At 38.0% G+C, this 22,649-nt stretch overlaps 1 protein-coding gene across 6 annotated transcripts in view; it reads right to left on the bottom strand.

The window, feature by feature from the left end:
- The window catches only part of FOXP4 (forkhead box P4), a 215,572-nt gene that overhangs the window by 2,878 nt on the left and 190,045 nt on the right, over window positions 1–22,649 (bottom strand). For all 6 annotated transcript variants that reach the window (XM_070745335.1, XM_070745334.1, XM_070745339.1 and 3 more), the window contains exons 14-15: window positions 3,412–3,533; window positions 1,299–1,365 (exon numbers count right to left, since the gene is read on the bottom strand). In XM_070745335.1, the coding sequence (XP_070601436.1) occupies window positions 1,299–1,365; window positions 3,412–3,533 (189 nt within the window). The remainder of the gene's footprint in view (window positions 1–1,298; window positions 1,366–3,411; window positions 3,534–22,649) is intronic.

Genomic DNA, 22,649 nt, shown 5'->3' with positions numbered 1-22,649 from the left:
GCTGACACTGTTTGGCCAATGGGACCCGGAGAAGGCCAGCCCTGTGGGCTCTGATCAGCCACTGGGAAGTGTGAGGCAGAAGTCGGTCCCGTAAATAATCTGGTTCTCAGCCCTGTTGGGCTTCATAGGGGATAACCAACAATTACAATGGCTTACGTGAAAAAATAATTCAGCATAGATAACTAAAATATAATTAGAATAGAATAGAACTGGAAGGGATCTTGGAGGTATTCTAGTCCAACCCCCTGCTCAAGTAGGAGGCCTTATACCATTTCAGACAAGTACGGTATTTGTCCAGTCTGTTCTTAAAAATACCCAGTGATGAAGCACCCACAACTTCTGACAGCAAGCTGTTCCATTGGTTAATTGTTCTCATTTTTAGGAAATTTCTCCTTAATTCAAGGTTGCTTCTCTTCTTGATTTGAAAGCCCCATTGGTTAACCTCTATGGCAGGGGTAGGGAACGTTGGCTCTTCTGTGACTTGTGGACTTCAACTCCCAGAATTCCTGAGCTAGCATGATTGGCTCAGGAATTCTGGGAGTTGAAGTCCACAAGTCATAGAAGAGCCAACGTTCCCTACCCCTGCTCTATGGTTTTATTCCCTTACGTTTTATCCCTTTAAAAAGATTGCGGCAAATATTTTGGTCTGTTTCAAGCAGATGTCAGAAATATAAGCTTTCTACCCATATGGGTACTGATAATCGTTTGGTCTGAAGCTTAATTTAATGGGATTCATTAAATAGTAATATGTCACTCTTTCCCTAACAGAAAAAAATGCGTAAAATATCTACACAGCTAGTTCACATTAGGACCCAATGCTATCTTTTATTCCAATCTGTTATTCCCCATCAGAAGAGCAAGGTAGCAGACCACTGATCTATTCTACCATTTGCTGTAACTGATTTCTTCTCACCTTGTTAAAAGTTAGCGTTTATATTGTGAAGCAGAACATTAAAAATAAGCAAACATTGCAATGTAACAGAAACAGCAAGGTGGTGGATACTGGAGTATACCAGGAGTGGTGAAGTGGTGAGTTACAGTAATCTGGTTCCTCTGATTATCTTGAGGAAAAATTGTATTTTCAAAATACCACACTAAATATTCTGTACTGGAATATAAACTAAATGGAATAATGACTTCAATGATCATTGAAAGAGTTTTGAAGATTTTCTACAATGCAATACAAGATTCCAATAGAGCAGAAGTTACTCTGATAACTTGGGACAACCAACCCAATATTCCCCTAAAAAAGATGTCTTGCTGTAATGGAAACAACTGTGTTTCTCCACAAGTCTTACCTGGTAGCTGGCATTAAGTGCTCCATAACTAAGGCCAGAAATCATGTTTTTCACTAAAGTTGGACTCCTATAAACAAAAGATGCAGCTTTTAACATTCCTATCAAGAAACAAGAGTAAGATAACAAAGGTGCCTTCAAAAAAACACTGTTGTTCATCTCCCTCATTGTTTAATCCTTCCCAATTCCCATAATTTACAACTCCCCTAATACAAAACCACCATTTTAAGGAATATTGAGATATTTCTAGCCTAGCTTTATAATACAGCTATTTACTCTCAATATATTCTAAGTTCTGCTACAGTCTGTCTTATTTTATTTTATATGTTGCCAGGCCATTCAAGAAGGACTCCTGGAAAGACAAGGGGGATAAGTAGGTGAAGGTAATTTGTTCCTACTCCTTGCAACGTAGACATTATCATTATGGAAACAATTCTGGACATTTTTGTTACTTAAACACCCCCCCCCCCTATTCATTGTGTTATGGTTGATGTTTCTCAGCTACTTGTAACACCTAAGGATGTCTCAAGCCCTAAGTCTTTGCAGGGTTTTCCCCATTGCTCTACTTGCTCTGAATGTTTCTTTTCAGGTGCTAATGATGTTCCCAGCTCTTACTGGCTTGCAAGGTCTTTCATTGTTACACTCTCTGAATAAGGTTTTTTTTAAGCCCTAACCAGGGATAAAATAATGTGCTGAAGCTGACCAGACTAAGGACGCTAGCCAGATGGTAAGCAGATTCTTTTCCCTATTTTCCTCCCCAAAAACTAAGGTGTGTCTTATACTCTGAAAAATGCGGCATATTATTTATGTTAGCTCAGTTTTTATATATAAATATACCTCTAAACACAGCTAATGGCAAAACAAACAATGGTTTATTTAACAGCATTTTGTCAAGAATAATGGGAAGCTATAGCACTATTATGTATGAACAACTATTAGTACGTTTCAGTTACTATCTGGTATCTGCCCTTTGTATCTGTTTATTCTGCCAAATGCTTCTATGTATTTTTATCAATGCTACGACATGCTCAGGTCATGTTTGCAGCACAATTCTATATACTATTCAAGAAGGAAAGTATACAATTCTTTTGATCACATAAACTTACAGAAATTAATAGTATGGCTATAGCAATAACATTGGTATCAATGCATATTGAATGTACCAGATACATTCTCTTTTTTCATTTCCATCCTGTCTTCTTTTGGCTGGTTTTTATTTGACTAAACTCCCTCTTTTTTGATACTTTATGCAATTCCCAAGGGAACTGTCATAAACTGAGGCAAGGCAATCTCTGAAACAGTTAGTGATAAGGGTCTCGTATTGATAGGGGATATTTACATTGCACACATTTATATATACACATGGAGCATGAAAATGAACAGCCAGCCAAATGATTACAAAATCATTGTAATACTGTGTTGTGGTTCAGTTCACACAAAGAAGCTGACATGTCAACATGAACATTAGTTATTAAAGCAAAAGTTAAAATATGGTTCTAAAAAAAAGACTAAATGCATAATGAAGTCCCTCAAGAATGCAATAATCATACAAGCCTCTCAGTCACCTCTTTTCCTGGGTCATTTGGTGGGAATCATATTGCGGTTAAATACTTATTTCAAAAATATACTACTAGCTTATGTATATACGGCTTATAATGTATTAGTGGTGGTCATAATATATAATATGTCAGTGGTGGTCATAAGCCTAGATATTCATAGGAGGCTATGAATGACTAATAGTTATGACAGATATATATTGATGTGAGATCCAATGCTCCTGTTCCAGAATTTCCATGCACTTCCCACCTGCATGTAATTTGGTTTTTGTTTACTCCCAACCATTCCCATATCTCAGCAGAAGGAATCATTGGCTTATCTTGTCTGTGTTCAGAAAGTAAGCAGGGTAATATATAAATCTGGAATCACTGGAAAATAATATGTGTATGGGCCAGTTTTAGGACTAAAACAACATTATACCAAACTTCTTGTGTTTTCTTCTGTTGTGTTTACTTAGTCACCAAGTGTTATACTCGAGATCACATTTACTTTTTCAGTAAAGATTGAACCATAACACTCTTCTTCCCAAAGAAGCTACCTGGCAAACTATCAGACATACCCGGTCATCTTTGGTGGCCTTCTCTTTTGGTACTCATGTTCATCCACTGTCCACACGGCTCCCTTGACATTTTCCACTCGCACAAAGCACTTATGCAGGCTCAGGTTGTGGCGTACAGCATTCTACAGCAGGGTAGAGAGAGAAACAGAACATTATCAAACTGGATGAAGATCTTCCATTTAACAGTTCTTCTCCAAGAAAAATTTCCAATCAATTTTTCTGTTAACCAAACATAGCCTCCTACAGAGCTGTCATCAACAAAATGGTATCTATATTTTAAAGAACTCTACATAATATGTTCTAAGAAAGAACTGGTTTCAGGTGCTGAAAACAACATGTAGTAATTGTTGCAACAGATGGGTTTTTTTTGTTGAATTCTCTCTATTCAATTGTCCTATAATATTGCTCATTTATATCTCTTGATCTGTATGAAATCTTTTCTCCTAAACATTAACAGTCCCAGTTAACGCATGTCATAACACAGACATACTCATGGACTATCCTGAAGAATTTCAATGGTTATGAGATCTGAGCTCCATGAAATAGAATGTCAGTAATAGGGGAAAAAATATGATCACTAGTTACACGAGACACCACTGCAATGAGATCAAGTGCCCACAGCCACTTGAAAAAGACTATTACCTAGAGATATGAAAGGAAGGGATTACTGAATGACAATTTCAATCCAGTTTTCCTGAGAGTCAGTGTACTTCATCAAATTGGGCAACCACTCTTTCTTAAACTCTAAAACATCTAATAATAAAACTTCCCTACAACAACCATGGGTTGCAATCTAATTTTTAATGGAAATTTCAAATTATTGTTATTGTTTTTCTTTCGTTTATCAATCAACGATATTCACTGGGTTTCCACAAACCACCCTACATATTTCTTTACTATCGGCTAAATTAGGGGGAAAAGGAGAGGAAAAATAAGCTCAGATATTGCAATGAATTTCTATTGTCATCTTCTTTCTGAAACCCCGAGTTCTCCCTCCTTTTTCACAGCACGTCCCTCCGTTTTATTCTCCCATCTTTACATTTCTAAATGTAAAAATAAAGAAAATGCACGTACACAGGCAGTGTTGCCCTGAGAGCTACTAGCTCCTTCTCCCCCCCCCCCAAGTCGCTCCCTGCCATTTGCTACTGCCCCTATTTCATTACCAATTTTAATTTGCCTCTAATTAAATCCTGTGTATTTTTCCGACTCACTTGCTAATCCATGAGGGAGGCAGGAGGCTGGAGTGGAATCTCTCCGAGCTATAATTACAAAGGGCCTAATCACGTTGGGGCTCTGCCTTTGAATAAATTTCCTTGCATTAAGGTTCTCAGATTCTCTGCCTTGCAAATGAGAATGACCCCAATTTCAGGATGTTGGCCTCAGAGGATTTTTTTTTTTTTATTTCGAGCCCTGATTCGTGATGAGAGACTAATTCGTTACGCTAAAACATTAACAGCAATTTAAAAGGTCGAATGGGGGCCGTATAAACAAAAGAGCTGGCCAAGACAACAAGGCAAAAGCGAGAGATGGGAAACAATCCCCCCACCTTAGAAATGTTACAGTTCTTGGAAACTCAATGAATTAGAGTTTTTCCTCCAATTTTGGTTACTGTTTATTTTCCAAGGTTCTCTCTCCACTTAGTTATCCAATTGTAATTATGCAGTTGTTCCTCCTCAATGCCTGTTCCCCAAATTTAGAAAGGAGGACCTTTTAAAAAAATTTTGTTATAAAGGGCATTTTTGTCATAAATGTCTGCAACCACATTAGGTTTTATATTGCTGACACATCACTTGATCAGCAAAGGAATTTAGCAGTAGGGAAAACTTCTTTCTTGGGGCTGAAAGACCACACTGACTGACAAAACGGTAAGAGCCGAGTTCTCATACTGGCATGCCTATGACAAATTTAAAATATATATATTTATATGAGATTATTGAAATAAAGCAGACAAAGGTTAATCACAGAGTAAGACTATGGTATATTTTTAAAATTCATCTATATATGAAAATCAGAAATTCTTTTTAAATTTTTTCTTTTTTCCTTTTGCACTTCAATATTATTTCTTGATTTTTTTTCTCTTTTTAAAATATTTTTTCTTCTGTTTATTGTTTTAATTTTCTGTTTTTAAAAATCAATAAAATTATTTAAAAGAAAGAAAAAAAAAAGAAAAAGCTTGTACTTGACTTTGCTTTGCTATTTCTTAAACCAGCTGACCCATTTTTTTTTAGGCAGCTAAAGAATTTCTCAATAGCCTTCAATCATTGCCACCGAACACTTCCAAAGTGTGGGGACTCTATCTTCTTGGGATAGCTGTGCGAAAGTTCACAATAGCTTCAGGGGATCTGCAAGGTATCATTCTTTTAAAAATAGTCAAATACGTTGCAACCTAATAAAATGGTTTTCCTAATTGCTTTGCTGGTGTTAATACAGAAGCCCAAGTGGTATTTAGTCTTCTGCATGTTTTTCAATGAGATTGAAACTCTTCACTTTCTGTGGCACTGATGGTGCATGGCTGTAGCATGAAGTTCAGATAAATACTAAATGCTGCTTTGTGGATTATCTATAATCAGAATAACCCCACTGAAGATTACCTGTAATCAGTAGTGGGTTGCTCCTGGTTCGATGAAGCAGTAGTGGCGGCGGGAGGCTCCACCCACCTACTTTTGCACATGTGCAGAAGCGTTGCATGCACGTGTGCTCACGAGTGAACCAGTAGCAATGGGATTTAGAGCCCACTACTGCCTGTAATATATATCTCACAAATAGTGGGACATGTTGCATGTGTGCAGAAGAAAGCAAGAAGTGAGTTGAAGGGGGCAGGAAAAGAATAATGAAAATGATAAAATTTAGGAAGTCCATTTCAGATAAGAATTGAATCTGTATCTCTACATAATCACAACACTGAAATCAAAGATATGTTCGGGTCCCTCTGCAAAAATGCTGTTGCCTTATTGATATCTGGTTGGAATACATAGCTGGAAAACAAATGATGCATTTTTTCCTATGGTTCACAGAAATGACAATGCATTTGGAAATATACTTCCCATGTGTTCTTCTCAAGGTAGGCTTGTTATTTTATTGTTGGAATAATACCCTGTGCACATTTGTTTCCCAACTATACAAATGACCAAATAATAAGGTTTAAAAGTGAGTCTTTTTCTTCTGATAATCAAGAGGTCCAGATCCAAACCTAGATTTGTTTTAGCATCAGTGTGCTATTTTATTGCTTTTGCCCAATTCCTTTAAACAGAAGTGTGATGTTACCTTATTTTGTATACCTAATAGGAAATGTAATAGTAACATAATGATTTATTATTCCCTTTTGTTCTATGCTATTCTCACATCTTTCTGGAATTTGTTTTACAAGAATGTTCCGTTCAAATTTAGAAGCATAATTTTATATCACAATGCCAATCTGATGGCTGACACAACTTGATTTCTGAAGAATCTTCAACTTCGTAGCATTTGGGAACTTACCATTTTTAATTCCTCTTTATCTTCCCACCAGTGGGTGGTAGCAGGGTTCTGTCAAGCACATCTTGGGGTGTTTTTTTTTTCTTCAATTCTGTGACTCCCTGCTCTAGGGAGGCCTTCTTGCCTGATTTTATGCAGCTTTTGTATTTTTACAGAGTATTTGTCTAATATCAGCCTTGGCTGCTCTGTTTGTTTCTTATCTTTGCCTTTTCTAATGATGTTTGCTTTATGCCTCTGGCCCAGCCGGTCTCTCCAGCTCAAATCCCAGCCATTTAGTATCTCCCTCAGCTCCTTACCCTGTGTGCTGCTATTGTCATATCATTGAAAGCCTCCTCACACCTGTCTCTTTATAGGCACTGGGCACTTTACCTCTTGGCACCTGTTTACTTTGCATTTGCCCAGCTTCTATTAAAAGAATACTTCAAAGTGCTATAGAAGGATATCTAAATGTTATCATCATTAAAACATTGAAACACTTTCTTTGTGTCACTCGAAATATATACCTGCAGGGGAAAAAAAAAGCATGTCGTGGTGGTAAAATCTCTGTTTTACCCATAATCCCTTTGAAAGAAAAGAAAAAAAGACACTGCTTTAATTCTTCCAATGAAAAAGGAAAGGGTATTTAGAACTTCCTGTGATAACTAAACAGCCATTTTTGGAAGGCAACTCACAAAAACAATTTAAAAGGTATTTTTCACAGGCAGGGGCTTTAAAGTATCATTCTTCAATTTGCAACAGCGTTTTTTTCTAATAGTAACAGGATGGCTCATATGTTTGTATCAATAGAGAACTCAAAGATGGACAACTTTTTATCCATTCCACTTCTTTCAAAGGTATAGACACAAATATATGGATGTCCATTTTCTATTCTTATCTCACTGGTTCTAAACGGGACTCTGTCTGACATATTCCCAACACAAGCCTCCTCACCCCATTTTCTCCTATGGAGCTCCACTTGCAACATGCATAGTATATATAATCTGTTTAGTTTCAAAGGTACAACCAGTGTTTGTACTTGTAGTTTTTGAACCAAACCATTAGAGGGAGTCGATGATTGGTCAATGATTACACCAGTTTGTTTCAAATTTCAGTTCACAGATATCTATTCTGATTAATAATGTGGTTTTTGCTTCAAAGTAAGGAGTGAAAATAAAAGTGTCATCTAACCACATCTTGACTCAGATCTGTCCCCGTCTTTAAAATATATATATATATCTTAATAGCGCTTATTAATGCCTCCAGTCCCTTGTCCTATTGTCTCTCCTATATTTCCTATATCATATCTACTATTCTTCTATTATAATCCTCTTATACTCTCATAATATCCTTCTATTCACTAACTGATATATTCTATTCCTAAATTTTCACTTCTATTCTTTCTCTAATATATTTTACTCGAGTATAACCTCTATAACCTTCATTGCGTATTGTTGTGTATTGGACAAAATAAATAAATAAATAAAATAACTAAATAAAAGGGTGATGCACTTGACCTGAGTATAACTGTCTAAAGCCATTTTTACATGTCTAAACCCAAAGAATAGCAACAGTAGCATTCGTCATATTAGTACATATTATTTATTAATTATTTTTGTAAGAATTTTAAAACTTACAAAACACAATTTCCTTGTCAGAACATGCATAAAACTTAAAACCATAGGTCAGGGGTGTCAAACTCGATTTCACTGAGGGCCCCATCAGGGTTACGTTTGACCTTAGAGGGCCAGGGAGTGCGTGCGGCATGGTGCCATGGTGGTCGTGACATGGGATTTGTGTTGGGGGCACCTGTGGTGGCCAAGTGCTAAGGCTGGACTTCCATCAGAACTGCAGAAAAAACAATTACTGCCAACCTGCCTTCCATTGAAGACCTCTATACTGCACAAATCAAAAAGAGGGCTGTGAAAATATTTGCTGACCTCTTGCAACCTGGACATAAATTGTTTCAACTCTTACCCTCAAAATGATGCACTGCACACCAAGACAACTAGACACAAGAACAGTTTTTTTCCTGAACACCATCACTCTGCTAAACAAATAATTCCCTCACCACTGTCAAACTATTCACTAAGGCTGCATTACCATTACTATTAATCTTCTCATCATACCTATCACCCATCTCTTCCCACTTATGACTGTATGATTGTAACTTGTTGCTTGTATCCATACGATTGATATTAATATTAATCGTTTCCAGATTGCTTATTTGTATCCTATGATAATCATTAGGTGTTGTATCTCATGATTCTTGACAAATGTATCTTTTCTTTTATGTACACAGAGCAAATGCACCAAAGACAAATTCTTGTGTGTCTAATCACACTTGGCCAATAAAGAATTCTATTTTATTCTGTTCTGTTCTATTCTATTCTTATTTCATGACCCTCTCTCACTTTCATTATAACCTCCCTCCCTTTTCTTCTTCCCTCTCCATTCTCCTTTCTTCTTCCTTCCCCTTTCCTTATTTTTCCTTCCTTGTTCTCTTCTCATCTTTACATCTTTTTTTGTCTTTCCTTTTTCCCTTTCTCCTTTCCTGTCCCTCCTTTACATGCTCAGATGTAAAAGGGGAAACATTCTCCTTTTTGTTTTTAGTTTATTTTGATAGTACTCTGCCAGTGAAAACAGAGCCTGGGGGTTGCATGTGCTCCCCCCCCCAACATATTCCATTTTCACTGTGGGCTGATCTTTTGCTGTTTCCAGGTTGGTCCTACTGGCCAGATCTAAGCACCCTACGGGCCAGCTGAGACCCATGAGCCTTGAGTTTGACACCCCTGCTGGAGGTGGTATGGGTCTTCCTCCACACTCAGGCCCTCGACTGAAAACCTGAGAGTTTTAAAATTCTGTGAAGTACTTTAGTTGTTCCTAACACTGCACTCTTCTGGACAGGAAGATCTGATTTTGTTCCTGGAATCTGTTGGAGCCAATTAAAAGTCACAACACTGAGTGCCTCTATCACCACTAAGACCACTTTGGCCTTTATTTTCCATGTCCTCTCTAATCCCTTCTTAAGGACCCAGTACTTCTCCAGGTTTTCATATTTCCTGATGTTGCTCTACTATATCTATCACCAGTGCTGTTTTCACATCACAATTCCATCAGAGAGAGCGAAAGAGAGAGAGGGAGAGAAAGTGTGTGTGTGTGTGTGTGTGTGTGACTCTCCCCCCAACAACTACCTATACACAGGCATTCACTTTTTAAAAATTATTGACCTGAGATGCAAGTAATAAATATGAAAATTAATCTCTGCAAAAATGAGGGAAATATTCTAGACAGGGAATGAAATGAATGTATTAGAGTTTTTTATGTTCCTTGTTGGGGAGAGGAGAGATTGTTTTAAAAAACTAGTTTTAAAAAGTTAGGAAATAGTAGGTTAGGATAATGGAACTTAATGGCAGTTCCCTTTCCTTGACATCCTCTTCCAAACAAAGGGATAACAATAACATGTTACTATAAAATCCATTAGCTGGGAAGGAAGATACACAGCTGTTCCAAGTTTTCTTCATAAAATGCGGCACATCTCATTTTTAAAAAAAGGTGGGATTCAAATTAATTAATATAGAATCAGCTATTAGAACTACGGCGCTTAAAATACGATTTATGCTGCAATGTTCTACCGGTCAATGACTACTTCAGCTTCAACCGCAACAACACAAGAGCACGCAACAGATTCAAACTTAATATGAACCGCTCCAAACTTGACTGTAAATATGAACCGCTCCAAACTTGACTGTAAAAAATATGATTTCAACAATCGAGTTATCGAAGCATGGAACTCATTGCCAGACTCAATTGTGTCAACCCCTAACCCCCAACATTTCTCCCTTAGACTATCCACGATTGACCTCTCCAGGTTCCTAAGAGGCCAGTAAGGGACGTACATAAGTGCACTGATGTGCCTTTCGTCCCCTGTCCAATTGTCTTTCCTTTCTTTCACCTATCTTATATATTCTCTTCCTTTCATATGTCCTCTCCTCTAAGTTCACTTTTACCCTTATATATACTACTACATGTTTATTTTTCTTCCTATGTATTTGTGAATTGGACAAATGAATGAATAAATAAATAAATAAATAATCTTGGTAGTAAGTTGTGTGACCGATTTGCACTTTAAACATCTATGAATGGTTAGCAGTAAGAACACATAAAGCTAATTAAGAATAGTAAGTAGCCACTTACACAATAAAAATAGATATACCAAAGAATTGAAAACTAAGAACAATGGAAAATACACCACACAAAAACACTAAGTATTTCATAGTTGATGGCCCACTATGAGTCAGATACTGAAACACAAAAAATACATGAATTTGTTTGTGCTAAAATTAACAAGCTGAGCTTTCCCCTTCAAATGTTCCTGAAATGGCAACTGATACTCGCCCACCCACTTAAAACAGGTTAAAGATATGCTCCGCTCAAAGTCAAGGAACAGGAGAGCAATATAAAGTACCCATTTCCCTTTCCACATGAATGTGATGGTGTCTTTTTAAATGGCAACTCAGAAAATGCCTCAGATTATGCTGCTTTCATTTGAGTGATAGACAACGAGGCAAATTGTACACGTTTGGGGCACAGAGAACCTTAAATGAGACAAGAAACATGAGCAGTAAGGGAAGGGAAGGTAACTGTAGAAATGAGGAGAAGAAAATGCAGATTCCCTCTCTGCAACTTAAAATTACAGTCATAGTTCCCTCTAAGCTGAGTAGTGAGCAATCGCTCACTTAAAAATCATCATCAACTCAGAGTTTTCCAAACCTGCCCAGAAGCCGAGAGGGAAAGAGTGAGAGGGAAGGAGAGAGAGAGGAAGAGAGGAAGAGAGAGAAACAGATAGAAAAAAGAGAGGAAGGAAAAGAGAAAGAAAAAGAATGGGAGTAAGGAAGAGAGAAAGAAAATCAAAATCTAGTTTGAAACTAGCTCAACTATTTAAGTGGCATTTTGATATTGATAGAGTTGCCCTATTATGAGCTCACTGTTATAGACACACAGTACAGTACTTTATTTTGATATTCTCTGAGGCAAAACAGGGTGGGTTTTTTGTTTGTTTGTTTGTTTATTATTTCTGTGCCGCCCAGTCCCGAAGGGACTGCCGCTCAGACACTATACTTTTCCGCCCCCCCCAAAAAAAAAATTTAGAGGGAACACTGATTACAGAGCCACTTTTTATTTTTATTAACTCAGAGGAATGCTTCACCATATTATTCACAGATATCTGCTTCTTCGTCAATTTTGAGGTTTATTTCTGAACAAAATATTAGCCAGCTGCACGTTTTATCCCACTACCTAACCTCCTCCCACTTTACCCTAGATTATTCTAATTCATGACTTTTTAGTCCCTTCACCCACCAACCCAGCAATCTTTTGTTAACCCATGCAGCAGTACTTTTTAAAGTCTGCATCTCTATTATCAGCCTTGCTTCTAATTTTCATTTCTGTGACCTTCCTTTTTGCATCTCTACAATTCTCTCTACTCCTAGGCTACATATGGTCCCTAGCCTTCTTTTAGGGGCCTCATAATTAGGTTGCACTGGCAAATTTCACAATAAAAATTTCAGTAGCATGAACTTTATTAGTTTTGTGATTAAAATGAAGATGAATGTAGAAGCTATAATCACTGTGACCCCTAAGAACCCGCCAAAATTTCCATATTCAAAAAATGGACAAAGGACATTGGTCTTGTCTGTGTGCAAATTTCTTCTTTGGAACATGGGGCTACCTTTGAAAAGTGTTCGGAAACTTCAGATCGTGCAGAATGCAGCTGCGAGAGCTATAATGGGCCTTCCTAAATATGCCCATGTCACACCAACACTCCGCAGTCTGCACTGGTTGCCGATCAATTTCCGGTCACAATTCAAAGTGTTGGTTATGACCTATAAAGCCCTTCATGGCATTGGACCAGAATATCTCTGGGACCGTCTTCTGTCGCACGAATCCCAGCGACCAGTTAGGTCCCACAGAGTTGGCTTCTCCGGGTCCCATCAACTAAACAATGTCGTTTGGCGGGACCCAAGGGAAGAGCCTTCTCTGTGGCGGCCCCAACTCTCTGGAACCAACTCCCCCCAGATATCAGAGTTGCCCCCACCCTCCTTGCCTTTTGTAAGCTCCTTAAAACCCACCTCTGTTATCAGGCATGGAGGAACTGAGATATTCCCTTCCTCCTAGGCTTATAACATTTATGCATGGTATGTCTGTATGTATGATTGGTTTCTTAAAATGGGGTTTTTTACATTACTTTTAATATTAAATTTGTTCATATTGTCTTTTAACTGTTGTTAGCCGCCCCGAGTCTACGGGGAGGGGCAGCATACAAATCTAATTAATAAATAAATAAAATAAATAAATGTGGAGGTAGGGAATCCCATTGTTTATGTGCATTTTAGCTTTTTTCATCCTTAAGTGATTCTAGATATAAACCATCCTTTTTAGCTACCAAATATGGAAGAGAGTTTATTCATTTTTAAGAACAAGGGGGGAAATGAACACAGTTTAAATTACCTCTTTTTCTCTGTAAGTCACACTCACATTTAAATAAAAAAAATGAAGTGATAATTTGTATACAGTTAGGAACAATGATTAGATTTTAAAAAATTATCTGAAGCTTATAGAAGACTAGCAGACAGGATATGGTAAATCATATGGATCATGGCTGCCAAATTTGTGACCCATGGGCTGGATGCATCATGCGCTGGCCACGCCCATACTCAGTTTAGTAAAGGGGAAAAAGTTACAATACATCACATGACGATGTCGTGAGGATGTGAGTTTGACACCCTGATGTGGATGATGAATATTTTTATGGAACAATTAGATACCACATATTTTAAGATTTTTTTTCATACTTTTCTAACAATATTTATTATCCATAACCTAATTCTTAACATAAGTAAATGTTAAGAAACATATTACATAAATCCTAAGTCATATGTATTACAACATAAAGTCCAGATAGGTCAATCTGGACGGCCAATAACTCTACCCCTTTCCTTTTAAGCTTCACAGTTTGTCTGACAACTGAAGTATCAGTATCTTCTTTTGTAGGCTACGGATAAGAGAAAAAAATAATTTATTCATTTATTCATTAAAGAGTGAAAAGGACCTGAGAGAGAGATATGTTTGGAGAGTATTATTATTTCTATAGTCTATATTATGTGCACTGTTGTTATTAAGTTGGGTAATTAAATGTCTGCAAGCCATCAACCAAGCTGAGAGTATACTAAACTCCATAGTTTAACCCCGAGCTATATACAATCTCTTCTGAATGTCTATTCTTAATCTTATATAGAAATGGACAAGGTGTGCTCCTGAAATGTTCTGGCCCACAATTCCCAACATTACTCAAAATTGGCTGAGCTATTTGGAACTGTTGCTAAGCATCATCTTGAGTTTCATAAGTTCCCTATCCCTGGATAAGTCTTTTTCATAAATTAATAATTCAAACAGTGTTGTGGTTAGCTCTGGCCCAGCTCCTGCCCCAAGGACTGTGGATGTGGGGGAGACATCCACATGCTGAATCTGCTGATGAAGGCTGCTCTGACCAAGAAGACATGAGTGACAGGGAGGAGGAGAGTGTGGCAGACAGCTCAGAAGGAGATCAATTATCTAGCTCCTCCATGGATTCAGAACAAGAGTTAATGATACAGCCATATACATTGCATAGGCAACAACAACTGAGAGATTATTATATCTCTCAGATATGTTATTATATAAAAGCAGCCTGTGGGTTTGGCCACTGTGGAGAATTATCTGATCGTTGTGTTTCGTGACTGCTTTACTGACTTTGACCTTTTGTGTGCTGATTTTTCCCCGTTTTGAAACTAAACCAGGGCAAAGTGTGTTTCACTTTGTGAAAGAAGAAGGACTGTGAATTGCCTCACAGCTGCAAGCTAAGTATCACAGAACTGATATGGGACTTGTACAAATGACCAGTTTGTTTGGAGACAAGTGCTGTTTGCTATACCAAAAGAGTGAATTTTCATTATAAAGAACATTGTTTTGAATTTTAAAACGGGTGTGTGTCTGAAATTTGTACCTGTGAATTTTTGGGAGGAGTCTACCAGAGAGCCCGACAGAACACTTAGTATGCAACAAGATTGTTTAAATCCATTTGCAAAAGAATTCTGTTTCTGCAATTTTTAATTCACCCAACAACAGCAATTTCAAACATGGAAAGGTCTACATAGTTAGGCTTCTACACATTGAGACTTCCCTGAAAGATTAAAGTCTGTAGGTCAATGTTCAAAGGCTGCCCTGCAGTAGATGTATACCTCTGTTATATGGATATTTGGATGGGATGACAAGGAAAGTTGGATAGTACTGAAATGAATCAAGCGAAGTGATCAAATATAATCTTTTTCACGCAATTCATTCACGAAGGAAGATATATTGCACAAGGCATCTTGTGGATCTGTATAAAAAGCCGAAAAGCCAACATTCTACTAAATAAATAATTCCCTGAACACTGTCAGACTTTTTACTAAATCTGCACTTCTATTCTATTAGTTTTTCTCATCATTCCTATCATCCTTTTCCTCCCTCTTAGGACTGTATGACTGTAACTTGTTGCTTGTATCCTTAAGATTTTTATTAATATTGATTGTTTCTTCATTGCTTATTTGGCCCCTATGACAATCATTAAGTGTTGTACCAACACGATTCTTGACAAATGTATCTTTTTCTTTTATGTACGTTGAGGGCATATGCACCAAGACAAATTCCTTGTGTGTTCAATCATACTTGGCCAATAAAATTCTATTCTATTTTAAAAGAGAAGAGCCCTCACAATAGGGCATCTTGCTTACTTTTGGCTTTTTACCTTGGGCTGATTCACCTCAAAAGCTAAATGTCTATGGAAAAGCACTCTGGGGACCTCAAAAGCTAGTCTGAAATTCAGATGAACTGTAGGTATAGTCAATAATATTTCCCATATAGTTATTAAATAATACTGCATGATGTGAAACAGAGGCTTAAGTTCCCATTTTTAAATCAACTTCACTTGGAACAACAATTGTTATTTCATTCCTACAATAATTTGAAATTATTTCATTCTACAAAATTTATTTTAAATTTATTTTAATACCATACCTACATATAGCATAAAAAATAAATGGCAATAACATCAGATACAGTACTACATCGTTGCATCTGCCTATATAGCATATAGGAAGGCCAGTAAGAATACTCTTAATTCTTGTTAACAGAAACTATAAGCAAAACATAAAAGCACAAGGCTATACACAGTTGATATCATTGCTAAAGACATCACATGCTGTTTGTGAATTTCACAGCGGTTGTATTCCCCTGAAGCACTTTCATATCTGGTGTTTTCAGAACATGATTATAGCATAACATAAGCTATTACAGCTGAAATTTGTTGTATTGTAAATAATTACATAGTAGGAAAAATTCTTCCTCTGGCAGGTGAATTGACTAGGTGTCAGCTAATAATTGTTTTCTAGACTCCAACAACCAAGATTATATAATTCTTGAACAAGCATAAATGAAAATTCTTTAAGGCCTCTATATTATACTTCAATAGGTTAACCATCTGCCACCATCTATGGGAAAAGCTCTGTGATGTGGTCAATTGCAATATTAGAGCTTTCAGCAATTTGTTATATGAGCCTAATATTGTACAATGCTTATATTAACCACAGGAAGGATTCCTTTTCTCAAATAAAAAAGGACAAAAATATAGATACAGATGACTAGCAAGATCCAGGGCTTTCAGAGAAATTGAACTCCCTGTGTGATTAAATCAGAAGTCTTTCTACTAGGACAGGACTGCAAAAACTAAAGCCAGCCAGCCAATTGCAACAATTAAGTGGACATAACACAAATTCATTTACCCCCTTTCCTAATCAGAAACATACAAGGGAATTGACAGCAGTATTTTCCCAAACCTTTGCTGATAGAAAATTTGCAGCTTTTCTACACATTTCTCAGATACATGCTTTGCATTCTTAAGATGGCATATAACCAATAATTTGGCATGCTATAAAATGTATGCATCAGAAATTTTAATATGCCTATGAGGTAAGCTGAGCTTTACATTCCAATGACACAGAAGGTTTAATACAGTTTTTAAAAATCTCAAGCCAAGGTGGACTTTGATTACATGGATTGATATAACTGTGCAGGTTTTTTTGGCAACAGCATGGAAATGATTTGCTATTTTTCACATAACTGTTTCAGCATCCCCACAATCATGTGATCAAAATTCAGATGCTTGGCATCTGGCATGTATTTATGATGATTACACAGTGCTGGGTCACCTTTTGCAACTTTCTGACAAGCAGGTAAATAGGGAAGCCAGATTCACTTAACAACTCTGTTACTAATTTAACAATTGTACTATTCATTTAACAACAGTGGTAACACAGGTTATAAATTGGGAGCAGAACTCACTTAAAAATAGTCTCTATTAACAACCAATTTTGGGCTCAATTATGGTTGTGAAGGTCTATCTATATAGACAATCTATTACAGTGATTATGCAACTTGTCTAAGACATGTTCTACACAGGGAGTAATCAGCACTTTGTTATATGTGCTGCCAGAATAAAATGGCTCAAAATGCACACCAGAAATAGAAATATTATTGTGTTTATGTTTAGAGGTTTGTGTAAAGATTTTGTGTTAGTTACAGTTCTACATTTGGCAGTTTCATAGTTAATCTTAAAAATAATCATGCATAAATCTTAGAATCATGCATGCATTCATAAGAAGGAAAGAAGGTAGGAAATGACTTCTTCCTTTTTTTCTGAAACCTTACAATTCATCTTCTGAAAAGAAAAACTGTTCACAAACATCCCATACCATAAACAAAAATAAGGCTTCAAGCAGCAAGTTTTAGCGGTAATTTTTAACGAGTACGAACAAAATTGCTTTTCCCTGGAAACAAGAAGTATCTTAAGAAGAAGTTTACATTCTGCCTGCCCTCTGAAATCTCATAATGGGTTATTTCATGTATTGTCTCAAAGCATGAGTTGGACTAGAGGGCAGCTGCCTTCTCCAGCAAACTTCACTGGCAAGTTCAGATTTTCATGGTCCCTCCTGGATTGATCCAAATCAACTCACTTCCCACAAGAGCCTAATGCCACGACCTCCTTTTCATTCTCAGAGTAATTTGCTGCTCTCAGACTTGTGTTTGCTTAACAAGCAGCAAGTTCTGCTGGGCCGTTATCAAAGTCTGACGGCTACACAATAACTCTGGCTTCCCGTCTAAGGGAGTGATTGTATCGGGGCCTGAGTGTGACACTGGCAGAATTATGTCATGTCTGGAGGATGGAATCTTATCGGGGCTTTGTCTGAAAGGCAAAGATGCCCAGCTGCATGAACATGACACCTCTCCTCTCTGCTCTGGAGACAACCCTCTGCTTCTCCCCCCTCCCCCCTTTTTGCATCCCAAGGAGAACTAGCCTCTTCTATTTCCAGATATCACTGAAGCAAGGAAGGGCAAATAGATTCAGAGACAGAGGTTATTAACAGGTCAAAATACAAATTAAAAATGGAAATTGAGTACTATTTCACATGAAGAAAAATACACACACACACACACAGAGGGAGGGATGGAGGGAGAGACAAGCACACAAACTTCATATTTTAAGGATCTACTGTATGGTTTTACTAAAGTATTAATCAGAAAAACAAATCTGCAAAGAAGGCATTTTGGATTTTATAATATAAACAAGCCTTGGCACCTAATATTTTCAAACTGTTGCTTTTCTAAACATTAGAACACAATTGGTTTGATTTAAGGGAAACATACACATACACTCACTACTTGGTCCACTTAGTGTACTGTTCTCTATAGTCTACAGTGATGGACCACACTATGTGAATTCTTGTTTTATTTTACAATTGGAGGACTAGCTATATTAGGTGATCAGACCTTTATTTATTTATCTCTGAGGACTCGGGGTGGCTTACAACATGTAAAAATAATACAATTCTAAAATCCCATAATAACTAAAACAACCAATCTAAAACACTAATTTAATTTGAAAAGTCATTCCAATCCACCAACATACTTTCCATTCAACATACATTCATCCATAGGCAGCGATTGATGGTTAGTGTCCCCAGGTTAGTGTCTTTATTAGAACCTCAAGAGTGTGTTCAGGATAAAAGCCTGGATACTGGAAACTATTATAAGGCTAACTTCCATTGTAAAGTTTAATTTGCCCAGGTTCGTCTGGTGCACCAGTTGCGATCCTATTTGGACAGGGAGTCACTGCTCACAGTCACTCATGCCCTCATCACCTTGAGGTTCAATTAGTGCAATGCTCTCTACATGGGGCTACCTTTGAAAAGTGTTCGGAAACTTCAGATCGTGCAGAACGCAGCCGCGAGAGCCATCGTGGGGCTTCCAAGATTCGCCCATGTTTCCTCATCACTCCGTGGCTTGCATTGGCTGCCGATCAGTTTCCAGTCACAATTCAAAGTGTTGGTCATGACCTTTAAAGCCCTACATGGCTTTGGACCAGACTACCTCCGGAACCGCCTGCTACCGCAGGAATCCCAGCGACCGATAAGGTCCCACAGAGTTGGCCTTCTCAAGGTCCCGTCGACTAAACAATGCCGTTTGGCGGGCCCCAGGGGAAGAGCCTTCTCTGTGGCGGCCCCGGCCCTCTGGAACCAACTCCCCCCAAAGATTAGAATTGCCCCCACCCTCCCTGTCTTTCGTAAACTACTCAAGACTCATTTATACCGCCAGGCATGGGGGAGTTGAGATATTCCTTCCCCCTAGGCCATTAAAAGTTATGCATGGTATGTCTGTGTGTATGTTTGGTTTTATAATAAGGGTTTTTAGTTGTTTTATTATTGGATTGTCACATGCTGTTTTTATCATTGTTGTTAGCCGCCCCGAGTCTACGGAGAGGGGCGGCATACAAATCCAATAAATTATTATTATTATTATTATTCTCTCCCAGAATTGAAAGCTAGGTTTGAATTGAGTATTGCATGTATCTCTCTTGTGAACACACACATACACCCATGACTATCCTATTAGGACGCCTTCTGTATTATGGCAAGTACTTCTTGTAATCTGGAAACTAACCTGAATTAGGTTGACTGAAACATCTATTTGCCACATGCAGTGAGATACCAACCCCCCAGGTTATAGAATTCTTTATTATTCTTTATCATTAGCCCTATTTTCTATTTCCAGCATCTTGAACTTCCCTTCTGCTTTTCTTGTACTGAAGCCACACGCATGCAGCTGCAGACCTATTTCTGCAGGCTTATAATGGAACAGACTGATCACATGCTGTTGTCACCAACCCACACATCGTTATCCCCACCTCAGAAGCTAAAACACATTGTTCTGAGGGATGGAACCTAATGCTCTAATCTGGTTTAATCATCCATGCATTTTGACACATTTTATGTTAAATTATCTGTTTATTGTGCTGAGGAATATACATTCTCATCAAGAGAAAACTATAGCCCACAGCTCAGAAAGAAAGCCACAGAGGCAGAGGAATATCTTGTGCTCAAGAAGGTGGAATTCATCAGTCCCGACAGTCTCACAGCCCCTTCATCCTAACTGGAAGCAACAAAATGACTCAGATATCTATTTTCTCCACTTTGGGTAATGGCTAAAGAACGGATCACCTTACTTGTGGAAGATATGGAATACACCATATATTTTACTGAAGGAGAGATAAGAATTTTGTCTTCCGCACATAATATAGTAGAAGCCAAGAAAGAAAAGAAAACGTTTCACAAGTCACTCAAATATCATTTCAGTGGATCATGTTAAGTCACCTGAAATACCCAAGTACAGTGATACCTTGTCTTACAAACGCCTTGTCATACAAACTTTTTGAGATACAAACCCGGGGTTTAAGATTTTTTTGCCACTTCTTACAAACTATTTTCACCTTGCAAACCCACCGCTGCCACTGGGATGCCCCACTTCCGGACTTCCGTTGCCAGCGAAGCATCCATTTTTGCGCTGCTGGGATTCCCCTGAGGCTCCCCTCCATGGGAAACCCCACCTTCAGACTTCTGTTGCCAGCAAAGCACTCGTTTTTGTGATGCTGGGATTCCCCTGCAGCATTGCAAAAACACAGAAGTCCAGAGGTGGGGTTTCCCATGGAGGGGAGCCTCAGGGGAATCCCAGCAGTGCAAAAACGGGCGCTTCGGCTGGCAAAAGGGTTGAATTTTGGGCTTGCACGCATTAATCGCTTTTCCATTGATTCTTATGGGAAACATTGTTTCATCTTACAAACTTTTCACCTTAAGAACCTCGTCCCAGAACCAATTAAGTTTGTAAGACAAGGTATCACTGTACATTATATAGCACAATATATTCTTTACAATCTTTCTCTTTACCTTCACATATTAAGATCTTCAGGGCAGATTTTGTTGCACATGGAATCAAATAAGGAAACTCAACCATGCTGCTACTAAATCATAGAATGAATGTATTGATGTGCGATTGTGTATAGGTTTTGTAAAATTCTTAATATCATGCCCACATTCAGAATACTAATAAAATATAACCCAGTTCAGCCATAAACATATTATTGTTTTTCTAAGGGTAATTTTGAATTCAGTCCTGTATATCTTCTACATTTAGAACCTGTACATATGCACAGGTGAGCAGACACACACATACAACCAACAATTCCATTTTGTGGTTACCAACATTAGACAGAGCACAGAAAAGGAGTCAGAAATATAAGCTAAAGAAATTAAAGTGGGAAAACAAAAGTATTCAGTTAAATTTAATATAGACTAATATCATCACTATTTATTTATTAAATGTATATGCCACCAATCTCATTATCCAGAGTGACTCTTGGACTACAGTAAGACCTCACCTATTGCTGGTGTTACGTTCCAGACCCGGCTGCGATAGGTGAAATCTGCGATGGGGAATTTATCGACTGATAGTACTTATTTAAGTACAGTGGAACCCCGACATAAGAGCTGCTCTACTTAAGAGCAACTCGAGATAAGAGCTGGGAGGGGAGAGATATTTTTGTTCTACTTACAAGCCCAAATTCGAGATACAAGCGCCAAGGAGCTGTCTCCTGAAGCCAAACGCTAACTTCCGCGTTCGGCTTCAGGAGACAGCTGCGAAGCGGCGCGCGTGTTTTAAAAGGTTGCAGCCGGCCTGGGAGGCTCGGGGGGGTGCTTGCAGCTTTCTTTCTTGCTCTTTTTCTTTCTCTCTTTTACCTTCCCTTCCTCTATTTCTTCTTTTCTTTCTCCTTCCCACCTTCTTCCCTCCCTCCCTCCCTTCACTCATTCCTCTCTTACTCTCCCCTTTCATAAGTTTTCTTGCTTCCTTCCTCTGTTCCTGTCCCTTCCCCCTTTCTTTCTTTCTTTCTTTCTTGCTCTTTTTCTTTCTCTCTTTTACCTTCCCTTCCTCTATTTCTTCTTTTCTTTCTCCTTCCCACCTTCTTCCCTCCCTCCCTTCACTCATTCCTCTCTTACTCTCCCCTTTCATAAGTTTCCTTGCTTCCTTCCTCTGTTCCTGTCCCTTCCCTCTTTCCTTCCTTCCTTCCCACCCTCCGTCCATTCATTCACCCATTCCTCTCTTGATCGCTTAAAGCCGGTCCCTGGTGCAAAAAGGGTTGGGGACCTCTGTCCTACAGGATTGGGTGGCAGAGAAGTTGAACATATGTAAATTTAAAAGTTTAAGAAAGTTTACAAGTTAAGTGAAAGAAACTTCATTATTCATTTATATGTACATGTACATTTCTTCATTAAAAACATGTCTTTCTGCATAATTTAGACTAACTTTGTGAGTTTTTTGAGGGC

This window comes from Erythrolamprus reginae, chromosome 3 (assembly GCF_031021105.1).
Source record: "Erythrolamprus reginae isolate rEryReg1 chromosome 3, rEryReg1.hap1, whole genome shotgun sequence".
Classification (NCBI taxonomy): domain Eukaryota; kingdom Metazoa; phylum Chordata; class Lepidosauria; order Squamata; family Dipsadidae; genus Erythrolamprus; species Erythrolamprus reginae.
The sequence above is the reverse complement of the archived record's forward strand: the minus strand, read 5'-3'. Positions and strand labels throughout refer to the sequence as shown.